At 34.0% G+C, this 23,894-nt stretch overlaps 1 protein-coding gene and 1 long non-coding RNA gene across 3 annotated transcripts; both read right to left on the bottom strand.

Moving 5' to 3' along the window:
• Positions 1-6,991: 6,991 nt before the first annotated feature.
• Positions 6,992-9,845, bottom strand: LOC107911625 (cytochrome P450 78A3). Its single transcript, XM_016839492.2, has 2 exons — positions 8,710-9,845; positions 6,992-8,529 (listed from the first exon to the last, which is right to left on the bottom strand). Exons 1-2 carry the CDS (start codon positions 9,751-9,753, stop codon positions 7,906-7,908), a joined length of 1,668 nt encoding a protein of 555 aa, XP_016694981.1. The 5' UTR covers positions 9,754-9,845; the 3' UTR covers positions 6,992-7,905.
• A 1,850-nt stretch (positions 9,846-11,695) lies between these two features.
• LOC107911632 (uncharacterized) lies at positions 11,696-13,843 on the bottom strand. Of its 2 annotated transcripts, XR_001687948.2 has the most exons (4): positions 13,291-13,843; positions 13,106-13,178; positions 12,910-12,976; positions 11,696-12,006 (listed from the first exon to the last, which is right to left on the bottom strand). It is a non-coding gene; the product is annotated as an uncharacterized lncRNA (long non-coding RNA). The 2 variants fall into 2 exon arrangements; XR_001687947.2 differs by having other exon boundaries at positions 13,106-13,843.
• Between the last annotated feature and the right edge of the window lie 10,051 nt (positions 13,844-23,894).

The raw sequence follows: 23,894 nt of genomic DNA, 5'->3' as shown, positions 1-23,894 counted from the left end.
AGTCTGAGAGAGTGATACAAGTCTTAGAGGACATGCTTAGAAGCTTTATGATTGATTTTGGAATGAACTGGGAAAGATATTTTCCATTGGTAGAATTCGCCTACAATAATAGCCATTACGCCTTCCTCAGTATGTCTCCTTCTAAGGCCTTGTATAGAAGAAAGTGTAGATCTCCAATACGCTGAATGAAGCTCAGTGAAAGAAAGTTAGTTGGCCCTAATATAGTTTGTGAGATAAAAGGAAATATTCTAATTATCAGAAACCATTTGAAGGCGGCTTAGGGTCGCCAAAAGTCTTATGTGGATTGTAAAAGAAGTGACATCTTCTATGAAGTTGGCGATAAAGTTTTCTTTAAAGTCTCACCCTAAAAGATCATCCATTTTGGTTTGAAGGGTAAGCTTAGCCTAAGATTTATCAAGCCATACAAGATCTTGAAACATGTAGGGCTCGTAGCGTATCATTTAGCCTCTTCGCCGAAATTATCCCAAATTTATAATGTTTACCATGTATTGATGTTGAGAAAATATCGTTAGGGTTCGGGTCATCTGGTACAACTGGAGACCTTAGATGTGAAGCCAAACCCATCTTATGAAGAAGAACCTGTCCAAATTTTGGATATAGAAGTAAAAAAGCTTAAGAACAAAAGGATTCCTTCGGTGAAAGTTCTTTGGAAAAATCATAAAGTGGAAGAGTCCATGTGAAAAGAGAAAGCATTATGAAATAGCAATACCTTTATCTCTTCACAGGTAAGAAATTTCGAAGAAGAAATTCTCTAAGGGTGGGAGAGTTGTCATGCCTTAAGTATTTATTATCTGCACTTTATTGGTTGACTAAGTGGGGTTGGCAATGACTCATGTATGACCTAGTCAAATTCACGAGAATTGACTTGTTTCTTTTGGCGAAGTTTCTCTTGTGGAATGTTCCGCTAGGTTCCTCCATCTTGCAGATTCCTATTCCGTATGTGGCAAGCTTTTTCGTTGTAAACCCATTATTGATGAGTTCAAAAGTGGTGCATCAGTTTGTTAATTTAGAATCTACAATCGATAAGACACGTACAGGACACGTGTTAAGTCTTACATAAGAAACGTGTCATTTTGGATAACATCTATAGAGCCTCATTAATGGTGTTTAATTAGTGGAATTATGATTGATTAGTGGAACCATGTGTGATTAGTGGAATTGTGTATGCATGTAAAGTGATTAGGTAACATTTATAGTGGAATTATGGACTAATTCCTATATAAATAGGATAAAAGCTTAATGGAGAAGGACTGTATTTTACATTTCTCTGTTTATCTTTGTTATTCAAGAAGAAAACTAATATGTTCTTCACTATGTGAAGAAGGTACAAGTTTTGCTTGATTCGTATCTAACTTTTTTAAGCCAACTGCTGGTAAATTCTTGAGTTATTCTTTAGTTTAATATTAGGAAATGACAGGGTTACATAAACCATTTATATGGGTTTCTATTGGAGGTCAAAGGGAAGGGAACTTTCTTTGAGTTAACGCTTGCATGTTTTCAATTCTTGCTTTTACATTAAAAGTTTAGTTGTTTCTGTACTTAATAGAGTGTTTAATTTTATTTAGCTAAACAAACAGGAGAAGGCCCTAGTGCAAAAGGGAAAGAACTCATAGAATAGTCAAGGCTTTTCCTAGAAATCTTTGGCGAGGTCCTTTCACTTGTATTCTTGTTAAATCCCAACTAATTTCATGATAATGTTGTTTGTCAAGTAAGTAAGTTTGTTTCAAATCAACTGTGCATGTCTGTGTTAACAAACTAAAATGATAACAATATATGCATGAATGGTTGTATATAGACACTCTTCCTTGGTGCACAAGCTCTATATCCGAAATGATGGAATGGGGGAAATGGTGGAAACTGTTGAGATGTGATGGGAGAAATGTATGGAGATTATGATATGATATGATATTTACCTCTAAGAGGTCATGTAAATGCAAATCGAGATTACCGAATATCCCAGACTTACGGGGAACACGTAAGTGTTTAAATTAATAAGGAAGATTTGCGGAGGTTCAATTGGATGTATGGAATACTCGCTCAATAGAGCAATACTCCGAATATGAAACTATGGCTCTTTAGAGAGATATGTGGATTGGAAGCTAACGTAAAGATGTAACAGCCCGTTTTTCAGTGATGTCGAAAACAATGGTTTCAGGACCACAATTCTAATGAGAGAGTTCATAGACATATTTAATTAATAATTATGATTTAAATATAGTATAATAGTAAATCGTGATTTAATAGTTTTTATTAATTGGTCAGTTAGTCAAGGTACAAGTGGTGTGTACCGAAAGTCAAGTGATTTTGAAAAATGAGGTATAAGGACCTCATTTCTATAAATCGAACTCGTGAATATTTTTATTACATATTTACGGAGCTATTATATAGGTGAATTGAAGTTTGGTCTAAAAATTTTAGTGTTTGGATGGTTAATTAAGGAAAAAAAGGCTAAATTGTAAAAACTGTAAAAGTTAATCGTTATTGTTTTTTATTAGCTAAAATGTTTTATTAATGATTGCTCAAGGGTTTAAATGAAAATTAACCCTTATTTGAGTGTAATGGACGGTTAGTGCTTATTAATTAGCCATTTACATGTTAATTTTTTTAATGTTAAAATATTAATTAAAAGGTAATAAAATATAAAACAAATGTATCATCTTTTTATTTCTTCTTTTTCACCAAAAAATCACCATGGATAAGTGAAGGAGAAGTTTCAAGCATTATTAGACATTCGACCTTTCACATGATCAAGGATTGAATCGAACAAAGGAAAATCGGGGAAAAAGGCAAAATTGTATAATAAACCCTACAAACAAATTGGTTTGTTGGTTGTGTTAGGTAAGTTCATAGCATATTAAAAGGTGTTATACATATTGTTTGCTGTTGAATTATTTTTATATTGTTATTGGTATTGTGAGTTGACATGGAAAATGTTATATATAATTGCTAATGTAAGTAATGACTAAATTGAGAAATGTTAAATACTGGTGAAATATGAATTAGATGGATTTTTGAATGAACATGAATTGCTATAGCATATGTATTGATAATGTGAAAATGCCTCTGATTATTAAATGTTACAAAATCTTGTTTAAATGCCCAGTTGAACGTAGTAAACAATTAAGGTACAATTAGTATGCCAATTGAGTTAGAATGCAATACGGTGCCTCTGATAGCACTACAGTGCTCTCTGGTATAGTGTAGTTACTCGAGTATCCAAATTCTTTTTGTTATAGTTCATCGAGATATCTGTTAAAGAAAGTATGTATTGACTTCTGAATTGCTTGGAAATGATGTGTTTATATGAATATTGAAATGTTAACTGTTGAAATTGAATATATGATGAATATATGTTTAAAGGTTGTTTTGAAACGATATCACAATTACTGTAAAGTTTATAATTATATGTTTGAAAGACTCATTTTGTAAATGTAATATATGGTGATAGAGTTATATGTTTAAAAGAAATGGTATATGAATGTGAATATGAAATGTCGTGATTAATTGGTTAATATGATTTATAAGTTGGATATTACTTTTTGAATGATAGAGAAGCATGCCTTACTGAGTGATTGAGAGATTATACAATCAATACGTGAAATACTCACCTTGTTATTTTAAATGTCTTGAAAGGAAATCGTATTACATTATCTATATTTTTTTACTTAATTGTAAACTAAGGTAAGAGTTTTATGGAAGTACTTATGAACTTATTAAGCTATATAAGCTTATTCTGTTTCATTTCCTATTTTCTGTAGTTGGCGTTTTGTAGAACTAGGCAACTGGATCAATTTCCAAGGCTCACACTATCAAGCTTCAGTCTTGGTAGATTTTGACTTGTTTATTCTGTTTTGTGGCATGTATACAGGTGATCTTTGGGTTGTTGGTTTGAAGCTATAAGTTGAAGATGTAATTTGCCTTCTATAATGTTGAATTTAAATATTCTTATGGTATGCTTATATAGTATGTGATGAATGCATGTGTGGTGATGGTTTGCTTGATCTTGGTTCATGAAATAGTTGGGAAATGGTAAATCTTGAATAAAATGTATGGTATATGTGTTAGTTGATAATTGTGATATATGCATTTATTGGTTTAAGTTGTTTCATTGATGTGGTAAGCTTTGAATATGTATATAGGTAATTGTATGTTTGAGATATACATATACGATCAACTTTGGTAAAAGATAGGCTTGTTTTAGGTTGATAAAAATGTATGGTTTGGAATACACTTATGGTAAAATGCACATTGGTGCTTTTATATATATTCTAGTATGAATGGTTAGGTTGTGTAATTTGTGGCATATTTTATTTGATTTGAATAGATTGAAGAATGATTTAATAGTTGCTTGTAAAGTAAAAGAACTTAAGGTTTTGTAACTTGTTTGAAAAGGAACTTATAAGTACACACGGTCTATAACATGGTTTGACACACAGCCACGTGCTTTACATGGGCATTTGCCACAGTCATATGGTCTTTATAATTTAGGTGACAATTAGTTCATACGGCCATAGTTAGTTACACGACCTGGCGACACGACCGTGTGACCTTGAAGTACACGGCATCAACCTGTTACACGGTTTGGGGACACAACTATGTGGTTTAGCTCCACACGGCCGTGTGACCCTTGTTTTATATTTTTACCATACTTTTCTGAAATGTTTCAAATTAGTCATTATTTTGTTTAGAATTTTTTAGAGCTTCCATAAGCTCGATTAAGCCTCATAATGTATGAATAACATGTTTTTACTATATGATTGATGATTAAAGTTTGTTTAGAGAAATTTGAATTGATATAGCATGATTTTGTTATGTTATGTGCAGTAGCATCCCGTAACCTTAATCTGATGTTAGAGACTGGTGAAGGGTGTTACAAAGAAAAGGGTCCATGAACAGCCCATGCAAAGCATGCAAGTGTTACATAAAGTTAATGCACGTGAACAGTGCTTAAATGAATGGGTATCTACGTGATTAGTGCTTAACAGTGAAAAGTATCCGCATATGAACTAACCTTGGTTGTGGTGTGAAATTGTCTGTGTTTTGTAATCAGGCATGACTAATATTTGTATGAAATTTAATTATTGGTGACTGCATTTTACAGCAGATAGTATCCGCCAATGAACCCTAATTGTTTGGTGTTATGAATCCACCAACATATCGTACGCAACTATATTGGGTATCTGTGGTAATTATTGGTATTACTAAGTGTTGTAAAAGCCTGGCTTAATTTTACTTCTTGAGAACCTTGTTCGAAAGTATATTATTTATTGTTGGAACTCACTAAGTTCATTATGAACTTACCTAGTTTCCCCTATCATTTTTAGGATTTGTAAAGAAAGTGGACTTTTGAAGGGACTCAACCTGCTAACAAATTCTTTTGTGAGCCATTCATTATTCTATTGTAACATGTATATCAAATCGAGGTGGCATGTGGTTTAAGTCTCTTGAAATGGGATTATGTAAATGCGGATTTGAATTTCTTCTATATACTCATTTGTATATAATGAATGATGGCACTTTGTAAACTTTTATGTTATACAAATTAAGGCTTACTCTTATTTTCCCTTAATTTGTGTATTAATTCTTTTAATCCATTGTATGACATTAGGAATGTATAGTTTTATTTTCTTCTAGTCTTGTTTTAAAACTACTATTTCACTAAACGTCATTTTAAAATTGTTTTATTAAAATCATATTGATTGCCTTAGCTACTAAAACCAAAGTTTTTTTCATTACGAAATGTTTTTTGCTTTTCTAGTAACACCACCGTTTGCCGGTCAGACGGTTGAATTGGGGTTTTACAGTTGTTTATATTAATATATGTTTAACGGTTACAATTTTTTTACATAAAAGAAATAGTTAGAACTTTTTAATTTATGCCAAACTTGACATGCATGATCTACATAAATGAAGAATAAAATATGAGATAAAATATTAATCGTATAACAAGTTATGGAATGGTGTAAAACCACTTAAGTTATACACTGATGCAAATGGATCTCTCTCTCTCTCTCTATATATATATATATAATATATTTGTTGTCAATATTTCGTTCATAAAGTTAACTTGGAATGTGATTGATGGGAATGTCATCGCTAAGAAGGTTATTTTACAACGTTTGATATACACTAGAAAATATTGATTAAAATCCTGAGAAAGCCAACGTGTTTGGTATACTCAACACTTTCCTAAGAATGTAAGGTTACTTAACAAAATTATCCTTATTAAATAAAAATAATATTAATGTATTTTAATATTTTAAATAAATTTTATCATTAATAATTATTTAAATTAAATATTTAATAATAATATTTTCAATAATCTTTATTATTAACAAAGTATGATTCTCTCACGTTCTGATCTAATCCGTTATATGAACACATTAAAAAGACCTTACACGTTAAGTCAAGGTTATAAAAGTTTACAATTTATAATTTTTTCCTCGTTACCTTGTAGGTATAAATTCAAGTATATTCATATATTATATATATGACTTGAATATCTTACTGCTAATTTTTAAACTAGTAGTTTGATTTAGATGTAACATATTTTTCGATAGCGGTTAGATATTTTTTGAACACATAATTTTTTATGTAAGCTTTGTTAAGGTGGCATGCCAATAAATTTTTGTTGATGAGAAAGTTAGGCTATGAATTAATTTAAAAATTGGATTTGAGAGTAGGTGATGTTAATGTTGTTGCTGGAGCAATAGGATATTATCTATGAATAGCTTGTTTTTCACACAATTATATAATTCTACAGGTTTTAAGTTTTATGTATTAGAAAACGAGAAAACAATTGTGTTTTAAATTTTAAGTTTTAAGCTTTAGAATAATGAATCGAAGTTGTAGCAACTGAAAAAAAGAGAAAACAAGCAACAATTGTGTTTTTTTTATTATTTTAGATTGAATAAATTGAAAAGATAATTTTGTCCTTTTACATTCCTTGCGAAACTGATTGCAAAGGAGGGGAAATCGGCCACATTAAAATTACCTTCTGGGGAGGTCCGTTTGATATCCAAAAACTGCTCAGCAACAGTCGGACAGGTGGGGAATGTTGGGGTGAACCAGAAAAGTTTGGGTAGAGCCAGATCTAAATGTTGGCTAGGTAAGCGTCCTGTAGTAAGAGGAGTAATTATGAACCCTATAGACCATCCCCATGGGGGTGGTGAAGGGAGGGCTCCAATTGGTAGAAAAAAACCCGCAACCCCTTGGGGTTATCCACCATTTGAGTCTCCAACAATTATTCCAATAATTACATATCCGATTTGACCTATGGACGAATATGCAAGCATACGTTTCATGCTTGTTTGAGTAATAGCAATGAGATTCCCCGATATCATGCTAAGAATAGCTAGGATTTCCAGAAGAAGATGCCATTCGTTTGATGAGAAATAAAAAGGAATATCGAAAATTCGAGTGGCTGAAGCCGAAGCAGCTACTTTCGAAATATGGAAAAATAACTTCTACGCCAATTATTAAGAGAATCAATTTTCATTGCTGGTGATAAAAGTAACTTAGTAGAAAACATTCTAATAAAAGTAAATTAATTTTTTCATCCCAAATGTTAGAATAACATTCTAACCAATACATTCCTTGAAAAGTTATTAACTTTCCATACCAAAGCCTCCCTAACTGTTGCCTTTGGAAATTGAAAAAGGAAATGAAAAGTGAGACGATCAAAACCTTATTGCAGTTAAATAAAATTACATAGTATTATCCATATATATAGTAGGGACGTAGGTCAGGAAACATTGATATTTCTAGAGAAAACATCGAGATATATACATTTTAAATCTTACCATATATTTCTAACAACTGGTTACTAAATAAGGATAGTATATAATCTCAGATTGAACCATCATAAATTGTGCGATTATCATTTCATCTGCGCCTAGGCTGCACTTTGACCTTAAGAGGGTTAGCCATTTCGCAGGAGAGCCTAAGCCTTTCGGTGAGATCAACTGGATTAGCATCCGATTGCACCCACTCGAATTCATGCAATAAGGATCCCACCCAAAAGTTAACAGTGGCCAAACCCAACGTCTTACCTGGGCAAGTCCGACGGCCTGACCCGAATGGCGCCAGCCTGAGGTCTGACCCTAACACCGAGAATTCCACATCAGTACTACTGTCCTTGGACACGAATCTCTCTGGCATGAACTTGAGTGGGTCCACCCAAATTTCTGGGTCCCTGGTGATGGCCCACATGTTAACCATGGCTGTGGTCCCAACAGGCACGTGATAACCATCAATAGTAGCGTCTGTGATTGCCAACCGGGCCCATGATAGAAGTGGGCCAGGCGGGTGCAGCCTCAGAACCTCCTTCACTACTGCCTGCAGGTAAACCATCGATAGAATATCTGATTCCATTAACGCTCGTGATTTCCCCACAACTTCATCAAGCTCCGCCTGCACTCTTGACTGGATTTCCGGGTGAAGCACCATTCTCGCTAGTATCCACTCTATTAAAACCGCCACAGTGTCCGTTCCTCTAAATATCATCTCCTGCGTAATTAGGACAAAGCAATTAATTGTACTTAAAAGCTAAGAAAATGTACATATTATCGTAATCTAATCATCAAACTGATCCAAGATTCCATCTTCGACTGTTTTCCCATCACAGCTAGAAAGCAAAAAACCATGCCTATAAAAAAATAAAATAAAATTGCTTGCTTTGTTGCTTACCCAAAGTACGGCAATCATATCGTTGTCCGAGAGTCTATCAGGTCCAGTAAGAGAAAGTAAAACGTGCACGAAATCATGGTTTGTTGTCTCAGGTTGCAGTTTATGTTGTTGAATGATTCTACTCACAAACTTGTTCACTTTGGGAACAAGTTGGGTGCATCGAAGCCGGATTTTTTGAAGGTCTAAACCAGCGAGCCATGGGAGATGATCAGACCAATTGAGCTTCCCTAATAGGTCGTAACCTTCTTCGACAAGCTGGCTGAGTTGTTCAGTTTCAGTATTTGACGAACCAAGTTGATACTTGCTGCCAAACACCGAGCACATCATGTTGTTAAGAGATGCTTTCTTGAGTATATCCCGTACGGAGAATTCTCCGGTTCCACCCCGACATGCTATTATAGAACGCATTTGAGAGGCGATATCAGACCTCTGTGCCTCGGTGAAGCTGATTTGTTTAGGACAAAATAGATGTGTGGCAGCAATTCTTCTGAGGGTTCGCCAGTAAACCCCATAAGGAGCGAAACCAATGGCTCTGTTGAACATTAAACTGTATGCCGACTCTTTCACTGGACGATCAGCAAAAACGGAACTGTTAAGAATCTCTTTGGCTACATCAGGGTTGCATGTAACCATAACCCTTGTATCACCCAAGCTAAAGGCCATGAGCCGTTTAGCATCAAAACACTTAGCTGCTGCAGAAATTTTATGGTGAGCCAGATTAAGCATGATGTCCATGCTTCCCAGCACTGGGAAACCTCGTGGCCCTGGAATGATGTTATTGTGCTTCGTGGCACCTCTCTTGCGGAGCCAATGATACTTACCCCAGGCAGGGCCTCCAGGGTACAACCAAAAACAGAGGGTCATACCCAGCCAACCCATGCAAAGTAAAAGAAGAAGCCAAATGGAGTTTTGAGAGGAGAAAGTTTTGCATTTGGAAGCAATAAACAAAAGCCAAAAGCAATCAGAGTTGGTTTCCATGGAGATCAGGAAAATGGCGGATGATATTTTGTTTGTTTGTTTGTTTCCTCTTCTGGTTGAGACCATGAAATGAGAGCGTCGCTTATATAGAGATTTTTTTTTTTTTGTGGACTACAAGAGTAACGGTTAAACAGAAGCATTATGAGATATGCCACACGGATCGGCATATATCAACATTATAACGTAATTAAACAAAATCGAAAAGTTAAAATCGATATCATTGTGCGCCGCCACTAGCAAAACCGAAAACGAGGATTCATGAGCATGGGGCCCCTTGCATTCCCCACATTCGTTTCTTCTCGTGGGGTTCATTTTCTTGGAACACGTAAGCCCCTAGCTGCTACCATTCTATCTTTTTCGATCCACAGCTATCAAACCACTAATATCGAAGGCTAGTAGCAGTGTATTACTGGTAATAATTGAACAAGGCAGCCATTCCGATTCGCTATGTTAATGAATTTGGCATCGCTCTCAGAATTTAGGCATCGGCGGTGTATGTGGTGGTCCTGAGCGAGCCCTCCACTTCCAGGCCATATTAATCAAATATCATTCTTTTTCATACCCAATCATGTCGATGTAGTATCTTTCTCTTCTTTTTACTTCTTTTTTATAATCTCATGGACACAAAACTTTTACATGGTTATAAAAAAAATCATGAAAGTAACTCTTTAAGTTTTTCGAAAAAGAAATTAAAAGAACAAGAATCATTAAAACAAACTAGCAGCGGCATTGGTGAATGTTAATTAGTATTTGATTAAAATTAGCAAAATAAACAAGCATTTTTAAGATAGTTATATATATGGGGTGAGTTTGGATTTGGTGAATGTGTTTAGTTTATTTTTTGTCTCACGCTACAATATCGCTATAGTATTTAATATTGTCGCCGTTATTTTTATACTAACTACAAATAAACGCATCAGTCATCCAAACCCATTCATAATAATTAACTCAAGTGAGACCACCTTAAAAAATAAAGAAATATAATATCCCTTTAATTCTCTCCTCATGCAGTTTATTTGTCTCCTCATGTAGGATTTGTTTTTATGAAATATATGTTTTCTTGTAGAGAAATGATTCTTATATATTTATTAAAGGTGTGATATTTCATAAATGATATAATCAGTAAATATACTTCCTACTGAAAAATGTGAATTTGAACCATTTTGGCGATTTAAAACGTGGAAGTTGAGCGACACGCATTTGGAAATGAGAGTGGCCGAAAGATCTTGACGGCCCAACAAAGATCTTTGATGCTAAAGTAGTAGTTTTTATTCTTGTTTATTTTACAACAGAAGAAAAATCTTATGCGGGTGAGCTGAATAAAAGTTACTTGACGCTAACACGTGTGGAGACGTTGCTATCGTGCCCTTGAAATTGAAATGAACCCACGAATCTGGGGTGGATATAGCCGTACCCCACTATCGCGAGTACCGAATCCCACCCCACCCTCCATGCCCCATCGCCACGTGTTCCTTGCATTCTCTATCTGTCCTCTTTCATGTTCATCACTTGCTCCAGTGGTTTCTAAGGTCCCAATGAAATGGCTTTGGGCTTTTAGGACAACCACCCCCACTCAAAAGGCGGATCCTTACTGCACCTCCAAAATTTTGATTTCTTTTTCTCAAACTTTTTCAAATATTTTAATTAGGCTTTCTCTAAAGTTTTTGAAAGTTTTTATTTCTTTTTGAAAGTTTTAAAAAAAAGTTTAATTAATTCATATTTTTTTAAAAAAATTCTAATTAAATTGTAGCACTTTAAACTCGACTTAGACTTTGCGACTGAATTTTGGAGGTCACATTAACCACCGAAATGACTAAATAAAAACAACCAAACTTTTAGAAATTTATTTTTAAAGTGTTTGCTTATTTTCAGAAAACCGTAATGGCTTTTATTTTATAAAAACGTTAGTGTTACCGAGTTTAAAATTATATCCAATTAAACAAAAGTTCTTATTAATTTTGGAAACATATTTGACTTATAATTTACTTTTCAGAAATTTAAGTACGGATTTTGCGGCAAGATAATATGATGACTTTAATTTAATTCGAGTAGCATGCATTGTTCGGTTTCAAAATAAGCATCTAAATCCAATCAGTGAGATGAGTATGCATGCATAAAAACCCCAAAACAAAGAGAAAACCCAAACCACAGACCAAATAATTTACAGTCCAAAAACCAAATAAATTTAGAAAAAAAATAAGCAAAATAATTTATAAGTCCGAAGTTCGTCGTATGTCCGCATGCCATGTCTGATCTTAGTCTCGAGCATTACTTGAGATGGTTGAAACTATGGGGTGAGCTAACTAGCTCAGTGTGAGTCTAAACAATAAGAACATTCAAATATCATTCGCCATTAATAACATTGTGACACAAACATAGCATAAACATTACAATTCGAAAGTGTCACGGACATAACATAATGCATGATGATTTTCTACCCTAACCATCCGCTACACACAACGAGTTCCCCATAACTCATCTGCCAAACTCCATACATTGCGAGCTGAGCTCGATGTGGTTAAACCACCATTATACGTATTGCAGATATACTACCATTCAAAATAAATGCAATATAATCGTCATTCTCCTCATTACTCTCAGTGTAGTGCACTGACAACATATATGATGACTTAATATGCCGCCATTACTCCACGGAACTCCTCCGTCATCCACATAATCCCAACCCATGAACATGCGATATGCCATATAAATTTCAATCAAAATCATGTTTATATTACTTTCTCATTTCAATAGTATGTTTTGCATGCTCTCATAAAAACATTCACTTTCGTTCGGTAATAACATTTATCAATCATTTAGTTTAACCATCAATATGATTACATTCCAACATGCCATAGTTTTATTATCATTCATAAGCAAATTTCCAATGCATGTGTAGCAGTCTTTCATTCAATATATTTCATAGCATTTAACCCAAACATACATTTTATTTTCATTCTAATACATGCTACTCATACAACCAACATGTATTATATCACAAAATAATTCATATTAATTCATACCAATACCAGACATTCAAACATTTAATCACTCATGCAACCTTGCAAACATGCCATTTAACTAGGGCTTAAAATGTACCTGATTCAGCCACCTTAAAATCACTTAGCCATTTAATTAAGTCTGACCAGCAATCTTAACCATCATTCTAATTATTAAAATAACATTATTTAACATTTAAATTTTATAGGTTAGAACCCACACCTTATTTTCGCACAACCGTAGCAGTACTTGTGAAACCCGCAATTCCTCCTTTAGACTTAAACTGAACCTAAAATTAAAATACAATATTTATCAAGTTAAAACCTTGTCAAATAAGCCCTAAAACACCCTCTTAAAGGTTCAATCAAATCAACGTTACCATAACAATTTTCAGATCCAAATCGACTAGGCTACTTACACTAATTTGATGCGAAACATACACGGGAACGAGATCTGTAGTCACTGTTGATCCAGGACGTTTAAAGCATCACCTAAACATAATTAATCCCTAAAAATTAGTAACCAAAAACTCCCATTCAAACTTTAAAGCAATCGGCCAAAGCAAAAATTATTAACAAAGCAAAACAATGTAAGATCTCACACAAGTTTGCACTTTGCACTACCCATTACCCATATCTGAGTTGTTGAATGAACATCTTAGTTAATTACTCAATTAGGAACGTCTAAATCAAATCCAAACAGAGGGAAAAATAAAAAATTTACAATAGTAGAGTGACAACTGAAGAGAAATCTGGGATGGCACAATGAGGGATCTTTAGACAGCCAAAAAGAACAATTTTAATGTCTGGAATGATGATTTATTGACTGTAAAAATAGCAGCCAAAAATCGACACACGAAGCACAAAAACAGTGAAAGAAAATTAGGACTTATCGACACTGATATGAATAAGAGAGAATAGGCGACAATGGACAATAAAGGTGGTTGTTAGGAGCGGAAAAAAATGGAAGTTTAAGGCAGTAAATAGGGCTGGTTTAGAGGGCTTAGACATTCAATAGGGTGGCTGGAAAAAAAATAAAAAATCTAACAATGGGGCGGCATAACTGTGATGAAATCCTAGTGAAAGAAAGAAACTTTGAGAGGAAAAAAAAGAAAGGAGAGGAGAACAACTAGGGTAGGAGAAAATTTGACTTAAGGTTGAAAAATAAGTGAAAAAGTGATATTTATACCTAGGTTAAAAGGCATAGGTGGCACAAAAATAGGGGAAGGAGAAAAATTAGCAAAATTAAGCTATTTTGTTAAAGAAGAGAACTGAACTTAGATTTCTAAGCAAATTGTACTATCTCCTTGCTTTCTCTTAACCATTAGACCAATTATTCATTATTGAAATAATTTTACCAACTTTAAACCAAAAATTTGGGATGTTATAGGTTTGAAGCAAAATTTGCAAAATAATAAAATGGTGCAAGGGCGTTTCAAGGACAATTTCAGCAACACGTAACCAACAAACTAGTAACTCATTTTTCCCTGAAAATGCATAGATAATCTCAAAAATTAGGGCATGCCCTCTCTCTCTCTGTTCACAAACCCGATTCTACTTACCCCTAATTTTTGGGATGTGATCTAAATTCTTAAATTTTTTTAAAAATTTACTAGACCTCTTAAAACTTAATTTCAATATCTACAAATGTACATGTTTCTCCATTGTTTGGTTTCTTTTTGTGTTCAAACATGTGCCATTAATGGCAAGGGACATTATATTTGTTGCCATATTAGATAATGGCACAGTGCAAAAAAATTATGTTAACAATAAAAATTTTTGAAGTAGGAGAAGGAGTGGTCCTGCTTGAAGTCTACCACATAGACCGTTAATTTTAAGTGGTTAAAATTCAAGCTTGATTTATTTTACTTTTCAATTTTATAAAAAAAAGGTTATTTTAGTTATATACTTAATTTTTCATCTCTCGTCTTTTTAAGCTATTGAATTTATATTGTTTGTTAAATAATCCCATAATAAATGAAAAAATTAATGTATTTTTAATTTTATTGATGTCACACCCACGTGTAGATCATGTTAGCAATTAATTAATTTTTTAAAATTTTAAAAAATATTTTTTTCTAATTTTTAATATTTTTATTTTTAAATAATTTTTAAATTTTTTAAAAATTAATTAATTGCTAACGTGACATCTATGTGGCAATGCACGTGTATTTCACATTAGCAAATTTGATAATTTTTTCATTAGTTTGAGATTATTTAATAAATAACGCAAGTTTAAGAGTTTAAAGAAGCGAACAAGTTAAATAGAGTTAATATATATATGTTGTAAAATTGAAGATTGAAATAAATCCTTATAACTATTATTTTAGTTTGTTTAGTTTTCGTCATCATATTATCCCATTAATCTTTTTTCTCCTTTTTTTTCGTTTTGTTTAAAAAATGCTTAAAATTTAATTGTTCTGAACACGTAAATACGAAGGGTTTTTTTTAGGGATAAATGTTGATTTTGAAGAAAATTTATGGATTTAGATCGGATTTTTTAAAATTTAGGGAAATAGGTCGTTTATGGAGGAAGAAGGCAAAAACACCTTCTTCAAGGAGCGTTTTCAACTAACGTGGCAGGATAGGAGGCTGAAAGCGCATCCCTCATTGCGTGTTTATGAAAACCCATAACCCTAACCCTAAATCCTAAACTAAAAAATCTCATGTTAAAATTTTTGAAACTTGAGAATCCCAATATAAAATTTACATCCCATCCTATCTTTTCCAGCAAAACATGAATCTTTTTAAAACTTAAAAAAAAAAAGACTTTTTGTTAGAAGTCTTTTTTTAAGTTGTCATGTCCAATCTTTTCTAGCATTTTGAAATTATTTTTCATATTCGGTGATAGAGTTTCTTATAAAATGATGACATTATGTGGAAAGGTTTTCATAGTCCAAATTTTGAGCAGATTGTTTTCATAAATAGATTTGCATAGGGAGAAGATTGTCGATGTTAACAACCTAAAGTTAAAAAATCGACCCAACAAAGTAAATTAGTTCAAGTAAGTGTCGTTAATTGAATTTGGATAATGAGTATTTATTTTTCTGTATAATGTTTTCATTTTAAACACGTGAAACAGGTTTTTGGGGCGAAGATGAGTAGACGAATTAGAGCCATTATTTATTACGACGGTCGAATTTGTGACACCAATATTGGGGCATTTTTATATTAGCCTAATTGACAGAATTGGCTTTCAACCAGAACATAAAATTGAACGAGCTTCGATCAAGAATTAGAAGGAAAGTGTTGACTTCAATCCGAAGGAGAATTTTGAGTTTGAAATATAGATATCTAACGTCACTAAACCTTGTTAGATATGATATATTTGAGATCAAAAGTGACATGGATGTTAAGGCAATGCTTGATACGCATTGCTCTAATGGGAATGCTATACTAGAGTTATATGCCCACTTTTTCGATGTCGAGGAACATGGTCCAAGTTTGACCATAGGTCCAATAAATTTGTTTTGGGAATAGGAAGCAGAAAGTCCAACCACATGATTGTGCGGTGGTTTTACAGCGTTTTTACAAAGCTCCTATTAAGAAATGTCAGAATCATCAAGAGGAAGACATTCCTTGGTTTTAGCCCTCGATTTCAACTTTGGTGTACAATCATGGTTAGTTGGTAACCCGAACTTGGAGACCTTGACACGATATTCTGTGAGTGCTTTTGATTTCAACTTTCAAATGCCTATGCTTTATGCTGAAAACACTTATGCAGGTATTCCATCAAGTTATAGTGGTGGGCAATCTACAAGTAATATCGGTTTTAACATGGGGTTTACGAGAACGGATGATGTGCTCCCTACAATTTGCACCGGCGAAGGGATATTCAACTATTGAGTTACAATTGGGTTTGATAACAAAGAGGAATCTAAAATCGATGATAATCCAATCCAGGAGTTCGGGCTGAATGGTTTGGAAATTATATTATTTTCTAAACGAGAGGTCGTTCCTACTAAACCAAAAGGGAGTGGTTTTGAAATTAAAGGCCCGGACAATGTTGGAGAAACCCATCCAGATTTTACAACATATACACCTCCATCCCACATGCTTAATGTTGACCTTAATGTTGAAGGTGAGTTAGAATTTCCAGAACTTTCTCATAGAAGATTAGGCCATGCAAGTTCTTCTACAAATTTTGGTGATTTACAAGTTGGAATGGGGTTTTCCTCCAAAGATGCTTTTTCTTGCTACAGTATGATAACTCTAAATTATATAGACGTTTACAACATCTTCTAACTAGTAATTCATACAAATTCTGAGTATTTTGGTAGCAATTTTTGTTTATTTTTATTACAAATTTGTAAAGTAGGAAAAATTAAAGATAAATTTTTAATCTTACTTATTTACAAGATAATTTTACATTTTTTTTCCAATTTGACGCAGTTTGGTGCAATAGAAGAAAAGTTAGTTTTGAAGCTCACCTATTCACTGCTCGATGCTGTAGCATTACTGCAGTACCAGCCATGTAGACATAGGTTGATGGTTGATCAGCATGGGACATCCTAAACTCACTTATTGGAATTTCAAATTCAATTTGACCCAACTCCCAAATGGGTCATGAAGTGGACAAGCTTGCTGCCAAATTTGAAGCCCAAACCGTTCATTAAGGTAAGGAAGAGCCCAATTTGACCGAGGGGAGTCCAACCTTCCATAAATATATTTAATTTAGACACCCAAGACTTGGTAAAGTATCACAAATTAGCAACAAAATTTTTCCCATGTGACCATTCAACTTCCCTCCCCATTTTAAGGTGTCTTCCCATGACTCAAGTATGAACTATCTAAATTTAACAAAGCCATCCACCCTCATTCCTTAGCACAAGGGGTCGGCCATTCATGAGAGAAATAAGGGGGATTTCCATGCTAAAAATAGATAATTTATTGGGCTCCTCACTATAAATAGAGAGGCATTTTCTCTCCATTTCACTCATCCCTCACTCACCATCTCTTCTCTTTTCTATCTTCTTTCACTTCCCTTTTTCCATTCTTCAAATAGTGTTTGACAGGCTTTGAGAGTAGCCACATTCAGCCATATTAAAATATTTTAAGCTTGGTAGTCATGACAAGAAAAGAAGAACGAAGGAGGAGCAAAGTGAGCGGTGCCTTGGAGAACCATTAGAACGGCTTAGTATTTGTTTTACCCTTGAATCTTATTTTTTTGGTTCAATTTAAGAAACATAATTGCAACTAAGTTTTCTTCTTTTAATATAATCATGATTTCTTAATTTTTTTGGTTTTAGAATAATTTAAATTTCATAGCTTAGATTATTTAATTCTATTAAAGATGTTCTGTGCATTTGATCCGTTTACTCATGAAACTAAAATCATGAATATGTTTCTTAGGCATTATGAATGAAGGGAAACAACTAAATTAATTAATTAATTAATCTGAACAATATTTTAATTAATAGACATAATATTTAGGTGGTGTATGTTTAATCATTTAGGGATTAAATTAGTAATAATACCAAAAAAATTATTACCTTACAGAACCTTGTATGATGTTTACTTATGAAATTATAAGTTTATTAAACATAGAAATATGCTAGATAGACTTAGTAATTAAATAAGTTTAACATTATAACTTAATTAAATAAGGTTAGTAAATTATCAATATGTCACAGAATCTCTGTAACATCTCTTAACATTATTAAATAATTCTAAGCTAGGAAGGAAAATTATTTTAACACATGCATGCTATTGTGATTAACACTTAAAAACTTGCATACTTATTTCTTTTTGTGTTTAATTTAATTTTTCGCATACTTAGGTCAGTCTTTAGTTTAATTATGAAATTCGTCACATTTAATTTATCTCATCACCAACCAATTTGCTTAGTATTAATTTTGCAATTCTTGATTTGCTTAAATAGTCCCTGTGGAGACGATAACTCTTATTTACTACTTTATTACTTGTCAATGATTGTGTATACTTGCACATCAATCGAATATTTTTGAGACACAGTGAAGTAGTATAACATAAATCATGGGGCCAACTTTCATGTTACAAAATCGTGAGTCAAAAAATATGAGGTGAAGTGCGCAATACGTGACAATAGATGTCCATAGAAAATCATGGCATCTGTGAGAAAGAAGACGGGGTTCTGGACAATTAAGAAATATAATGCTCCACGTACTTGTGTTGTTGCAGGTATGTCAAGGGATCATCTGAAATTTGATGTTGACCTGATCTCTGACATTGTCTTATGTATGGTGAAATACTTGTGTTGTTGTACATATGTCATAAGATCATCCAAAATTGGATATGACATCATCTTACCTATGGTAAAAGCAAGTCCTAGGATTCTCATGTCAATTTTAATTGCTAATATTCGTAGTTAGCATGGTTACACCATGTTGTACTACAAGACATGAGTTTCAAAACAAAAGGCTTTGGAAAAGATGCATAACGAGTGAGATAAATCATATAATGATTTGTGGTAATGGTTGAAGGTACGGAATCAGTACATCCCAGTATCATCATCTATTTGCAAATAGGACTTATGTATTATGGAAATCGAATGGTCCAAGGGAAAAGAAATTTACATCATCTTTTTTGGACATTCAAGCCTTGCATTGAAGCATTTCGGTACTGTATGCCATTAGTCCAAATTGATGGCACATTCATGTATGGGACATATGAACATAACTTGTTGTCGGCTGTTGCATAGAATAGTAACAAAAAATCCTACCAATAGCTTTTGCAATTGTTGAACAAGAAGCCGCTGATGCTTAGGGCTTTTTCTTGACTAACTTGAGAAGGCATGTTGTGCCGTAACCCGATATATGCATAATTTTTAATAGGGCACCTGAAATATAGGTTGTAATTGATCGACATGGAAGCCTATGGGATCGTGCACACCATAGGTATTGTATACGCCATATTGGGTCAAATTACATGGGCCAATTTCAAAAGGATGATGAGCGACGATATGTTATTAACATGGGTATGTAATAAATATTATTTTCTATATCATTATTTAACATACACATTGTTTGCATTCATGGTTATACTATTTATTTTCTTTGATAGGGCACAAGCTTGTCCAACATCGATTCCATGAAATGTTGGAGAACTTGTGGGCTATAAACAAACCCAATGTGGGATACCTCGATGGATACCCAAGGAATAGTGAGCTCTATCATATGATAGAGTTGTAACACCATATTACCTGAACAAATCACCGAATCTAAGTTACAAGATGCCACACTCGTTGCTGGAGCAACTACGATCAACTTACAAATCGTTATACATTCAAATATTACAATTAATCATTAACAAGGATTATAACTTATATGTAACTTACCATTTGAGACTTTTAGCTTAAGTTTCCTAGGTACATGCCCAAAATACCAAAATGAGTCACTCTATACAAATTATGTTGGGTCGAAGAGCTTGTACATCCTTTTTGATTGAGGTAAATGGAGAACTGGCCACTGCGGGATTATGCCATGCCGAATCTAGATGCGGTGTGAGGAAGTGTTAATCACCCAGTCATTAATGCTAACAACTATATGATCAATTCAACATTAATCTAGATGATTCAAAGCAACTTGCAATTTAGGGGTTTCATGTATGAGGATCCTAATAAACACCTTAAACACTTTCTCACTCTTTATGATACCTTTAAATATAACGGAGTATCCGATGATGCTATAAGTCTCCATTTATTTCATTTTTCTTTGTGTGATGACGCATTTATGTAGTTAGATTCGGAGTTGGTGGACTCCACCAATACTTGGGACGAACTCGCTAATCACTTCCTTGCCAAGTACTACCCTTCGAGCTAGACAATAAAGTTGCAGATGGACATTACAAATTTTTGATAAATAAGAGAGTCATTGTTTGAAGCATGGAAGCGCTTCAAGTTAATGCCTCGTAAGTTCCCTTATCATAGCTTACAATATTGGCTTCAATTGTAAACATTTTATAATGGGTTGGATGGGAATTTATGGTCGAGTCTAGACAGAGCGTCCGTAGTGGCATTCATGTTTAAGACTTATGTTGTGGGTTGCCAAATCATCGAGGACATGGCAATGAATTCGAATATGTGGCCAAATGAATGATTCACATATAGAGCTAAACTGCCGATAATGTGAATGTAATCTGTGGCGAGGATAGGTTTCAAAGAAATCCTTGAGAGGCTTAATAACCTTGAACTTTGCTCCAATCGACTGCATATTCTCACCCAACCTCATCTTACGAGAGCTCATGTAGGTAATGAGAATGAAGGTCCTAGTTGGGGCAACCACCAAGAAAATAGTTATGTTGGGGTTAACTATATGAGAAATAGGTAAGGCAACCTATATTCCAACACATATAACCTGGCGTGGCATGACTGACCTTCTTCCAACGTGCGAATGTCAAGAGTGTAAGTATTGTAAAAATAGAAAGATAAGATTTAAGTGCGATTTTTGCAAGCGTATAGGTTAAATTGTAATATAAATGTGTTACAACAGAACACTTGGTAAGTATTCTGAGGATCATACCTAAGGGATTGTAGATTGGAGAAAGCTACTATTAAATCAATTACTAGAAATAATTACTAATCTAATAGAGTTATGAATTAGTAATGTTAATTCCAATTTAAGATAACAATAATGAAACTAATTAAATTAACTAAGACTAAATCTAACCCTAGGTTAAGTTATTCAAATTTACCCATTCTAGTTTCGACAATGCAAGCTATTAGCCTAGATTCAATTGAAGCCCTAATTATTCACTAACTCGACAATTACCCTTAATTTAAGTACTTACCACCTTTAGCGATGAATACCCTATCAGTCTCATTGTCATTAAGGATTACCACCTAAGATACCTTCTCGGTGTCACTTAGGCATACGGATTCCCTTTTAGTCTCATCGCTTGGTACGAGTTTTACTCAACAAGATACCCTCTCGGTCTTGCCTATCTAGATGTTTTACTAGGGGTATCACTTACTAGTATGCTAAGTACTCTCAAATAAATATTTAATCTTAGATTATTATTTGCTTATCCAATTAATTAGTTTATCAATTGAATCATGCAAGGTATTGATAAGGCACAAATTATTCTGATATTCATACAAACATTCGATCAATAATATCAATAATAGAGATATGAATAAAGGAATAAGGAAAAGAGAATGCTCATTAATATATTGATAGGAGTGCGGATCCAGAACAATCTTTACTCACAATTGTATCAAGGTCGGAATAGAAATCTCTTATTAAGCAAATATAAAAATAAGTAAGTAAAAACTAAGAACAAAATAAAATCTGAAAGCTAAACAATAATCTCTATTCAATCTCCCATTGAATTTGGTTATAATGTTGTTTATCTAGGAAAAAATCCAAAAGGCTAAAAGTGCCCTTCATTTATAATATTAATTAGGGGTTTAGGTTGGAAAAAGACCTCTAATTGCCCCTAAAAATCTTAGATGGTGCGCGTATAGAGTTTTGGTCATGTAGAAGCCATGTTGCAACATAGGTCGGTGTCGCGGCACTGTAGGAGGCGCGTCATGACATAGCAGACAGTTTCATTCTAGGACTTGTTTTTTCTTTTGTCTTTGGTGTTGTGACATCAGTGTCTTAATATCATAACATGGGAAACAGTTTTGGCCTAAATGTGCATCTTTTGCTCTCAATTTGACCTACACAACCACATAACCTTATTTAGATATATAAGATGTAATAAAAACTACTAAAAATCATAAATTACTAACCAAAGTATAAAAGCATGGATATATACTAAAACGACTTGATTTAACTATTAAACAAGCTAAAATTATTTGAAAAAGGGATGTAAATAATAGTGTAATTTGTGGCAAATTAGTGACCACCCCAATCTTAGGTGGGGAGGGAACCAACGGGAGAACTCTAACAAAGGAGTAGGAAACTTCAACCATTTAGACCATTCCCTCCATACCAACCTCTGCAGTCATTTAGGTGCCAAGAACCCGAAAGATATCCCAACTTTAACAACGATCCTTTGATGCCTATTAGAGTTAGCAAAATTGAGGAGGGGATGCACTTGATACAAGCTGTGCATCAAATGAATGGTTAATTAGACCATATACTCCAAGCCTTGCAAAATAATATTACCCTAAGCATCCCTGGGAATGCTGTGCCTAACCCTGAGAGGGAAGGGAAAGAGCAGGCAAAAGCCATAACTCTCCAATTTGGAGTAGTGATCAAGGAACCGGTGAGGCCACCCAGTGTTGAGATGGAACATGATGTCCCCACTGCTAATGTTGGAAAGGGGGTGGAAGAGAGAGTTGAGAAGGAAAAAGAACTTAGAGAGTCTAACCCTAGTGAAAAATAAGGCAAGCCACCTGGCACCACTATCGTTCCATTCCCAGCCAGGTTAGAGGAAAGGAAAAAGAAGGACAGTGATGAATTTTCAAGCTTCATTGATATGTTTAAAGCATTAAATATCATCTTAACTTTTCTCAAACTACTTGAAAATATGTCAAAGTACGACAAGTTTCTTCGTAAAATCATGTCTAGGCGTAAATGAATAGGTAAGGGAGAGAAAATAGCCTTAAATGATAAGCATAGTTCTGTAGTGACTAGGAAGGTCCCTTCTAAGCTCAAGGATCTTGGTATCTTTACAATCCCCATAGAGATAGGAGGGGTGAACTCTAGCAAGGCCCTTTGTGACCTTGGAGTGAGTGTTAAACTCATGCCTCTATCTATCAATTGTAAGCTAGGTATGGGAGACTTTCGGGAACCTTAGTAACATTACAACTAGCTTATCAATCTTTAGTTCACCCTAAAGGTGTCCTTAAGGATGAGTTAGTCAAGCTAAGGCAATTTATTCTCCTCGTGGGTTTCATAGTCTTAGACTTTGATGAGGATTTCAAAATCCCCATCTTGTTGGGGTGACCATTTTTAGCCAATTCTCGACCAACGATAGATGCAAAAAGAGAAGAATTGACTATGAAGATAGATGGTGAGATAAAAGTCTTTAATTCTCTTGATGCATGTCCTAGTTCTATGAATGTGCCTACCTCTCCTATTTATGCTTGTTAGTCCGTTCACTCATTATCTTTCCATGTTGCTAACAGTTTAAGTTGTTTGGAGTGATGTAAGATTGTAGTTTTGCACTTGAGGCCAAAGGGGATCCAAATTCAAAAAAGAGTGATCACTTGTCAGTCCTCCCCAAGCTTCATCATTCACTTGAGGAACAATAGACGAACTCAAGTGTCAAGAACACCTT

This window comes from Gossypium hirsutum, chromosome D08, assembly GCF_007990345.1.
Source record: "Gossypium hirsutum isolate 1008001.06 chromosome D08, Gossypium_hirsutum_v2.1, whole genome shotgun sequence".
NCBI classification, from domain to species: domain Eukaryota; kingdom Viridiplantae; phylum Streptophyta; class Magnoliopsida; order Malvales; family Malvaceae; genus Gossypium; species Gossypium hirsutum.
The sequence above is the reverse complement of the archived record's forward strand: the minus strand, read 5'-3'. Positions and strand labels throughout refer to the sequence as shown.

Bases quoted from the DNA above. Each gene is read 5' to 3' on its own strand.
- LOC107911625 (XM_016839492.2), bottom strand. From the start codon at position 9,753: ATGGTCTCAACCAGAAGAGGAAACAAACAAACAAACAAAATATCATCC. The intron at 8,530-8,709 runs GTAAGCAACAAA...CTAATTACGCAG, and splicing joins ATATGATTGCCGTACTTTGG to GAGATGATATTTAGAGGAAC.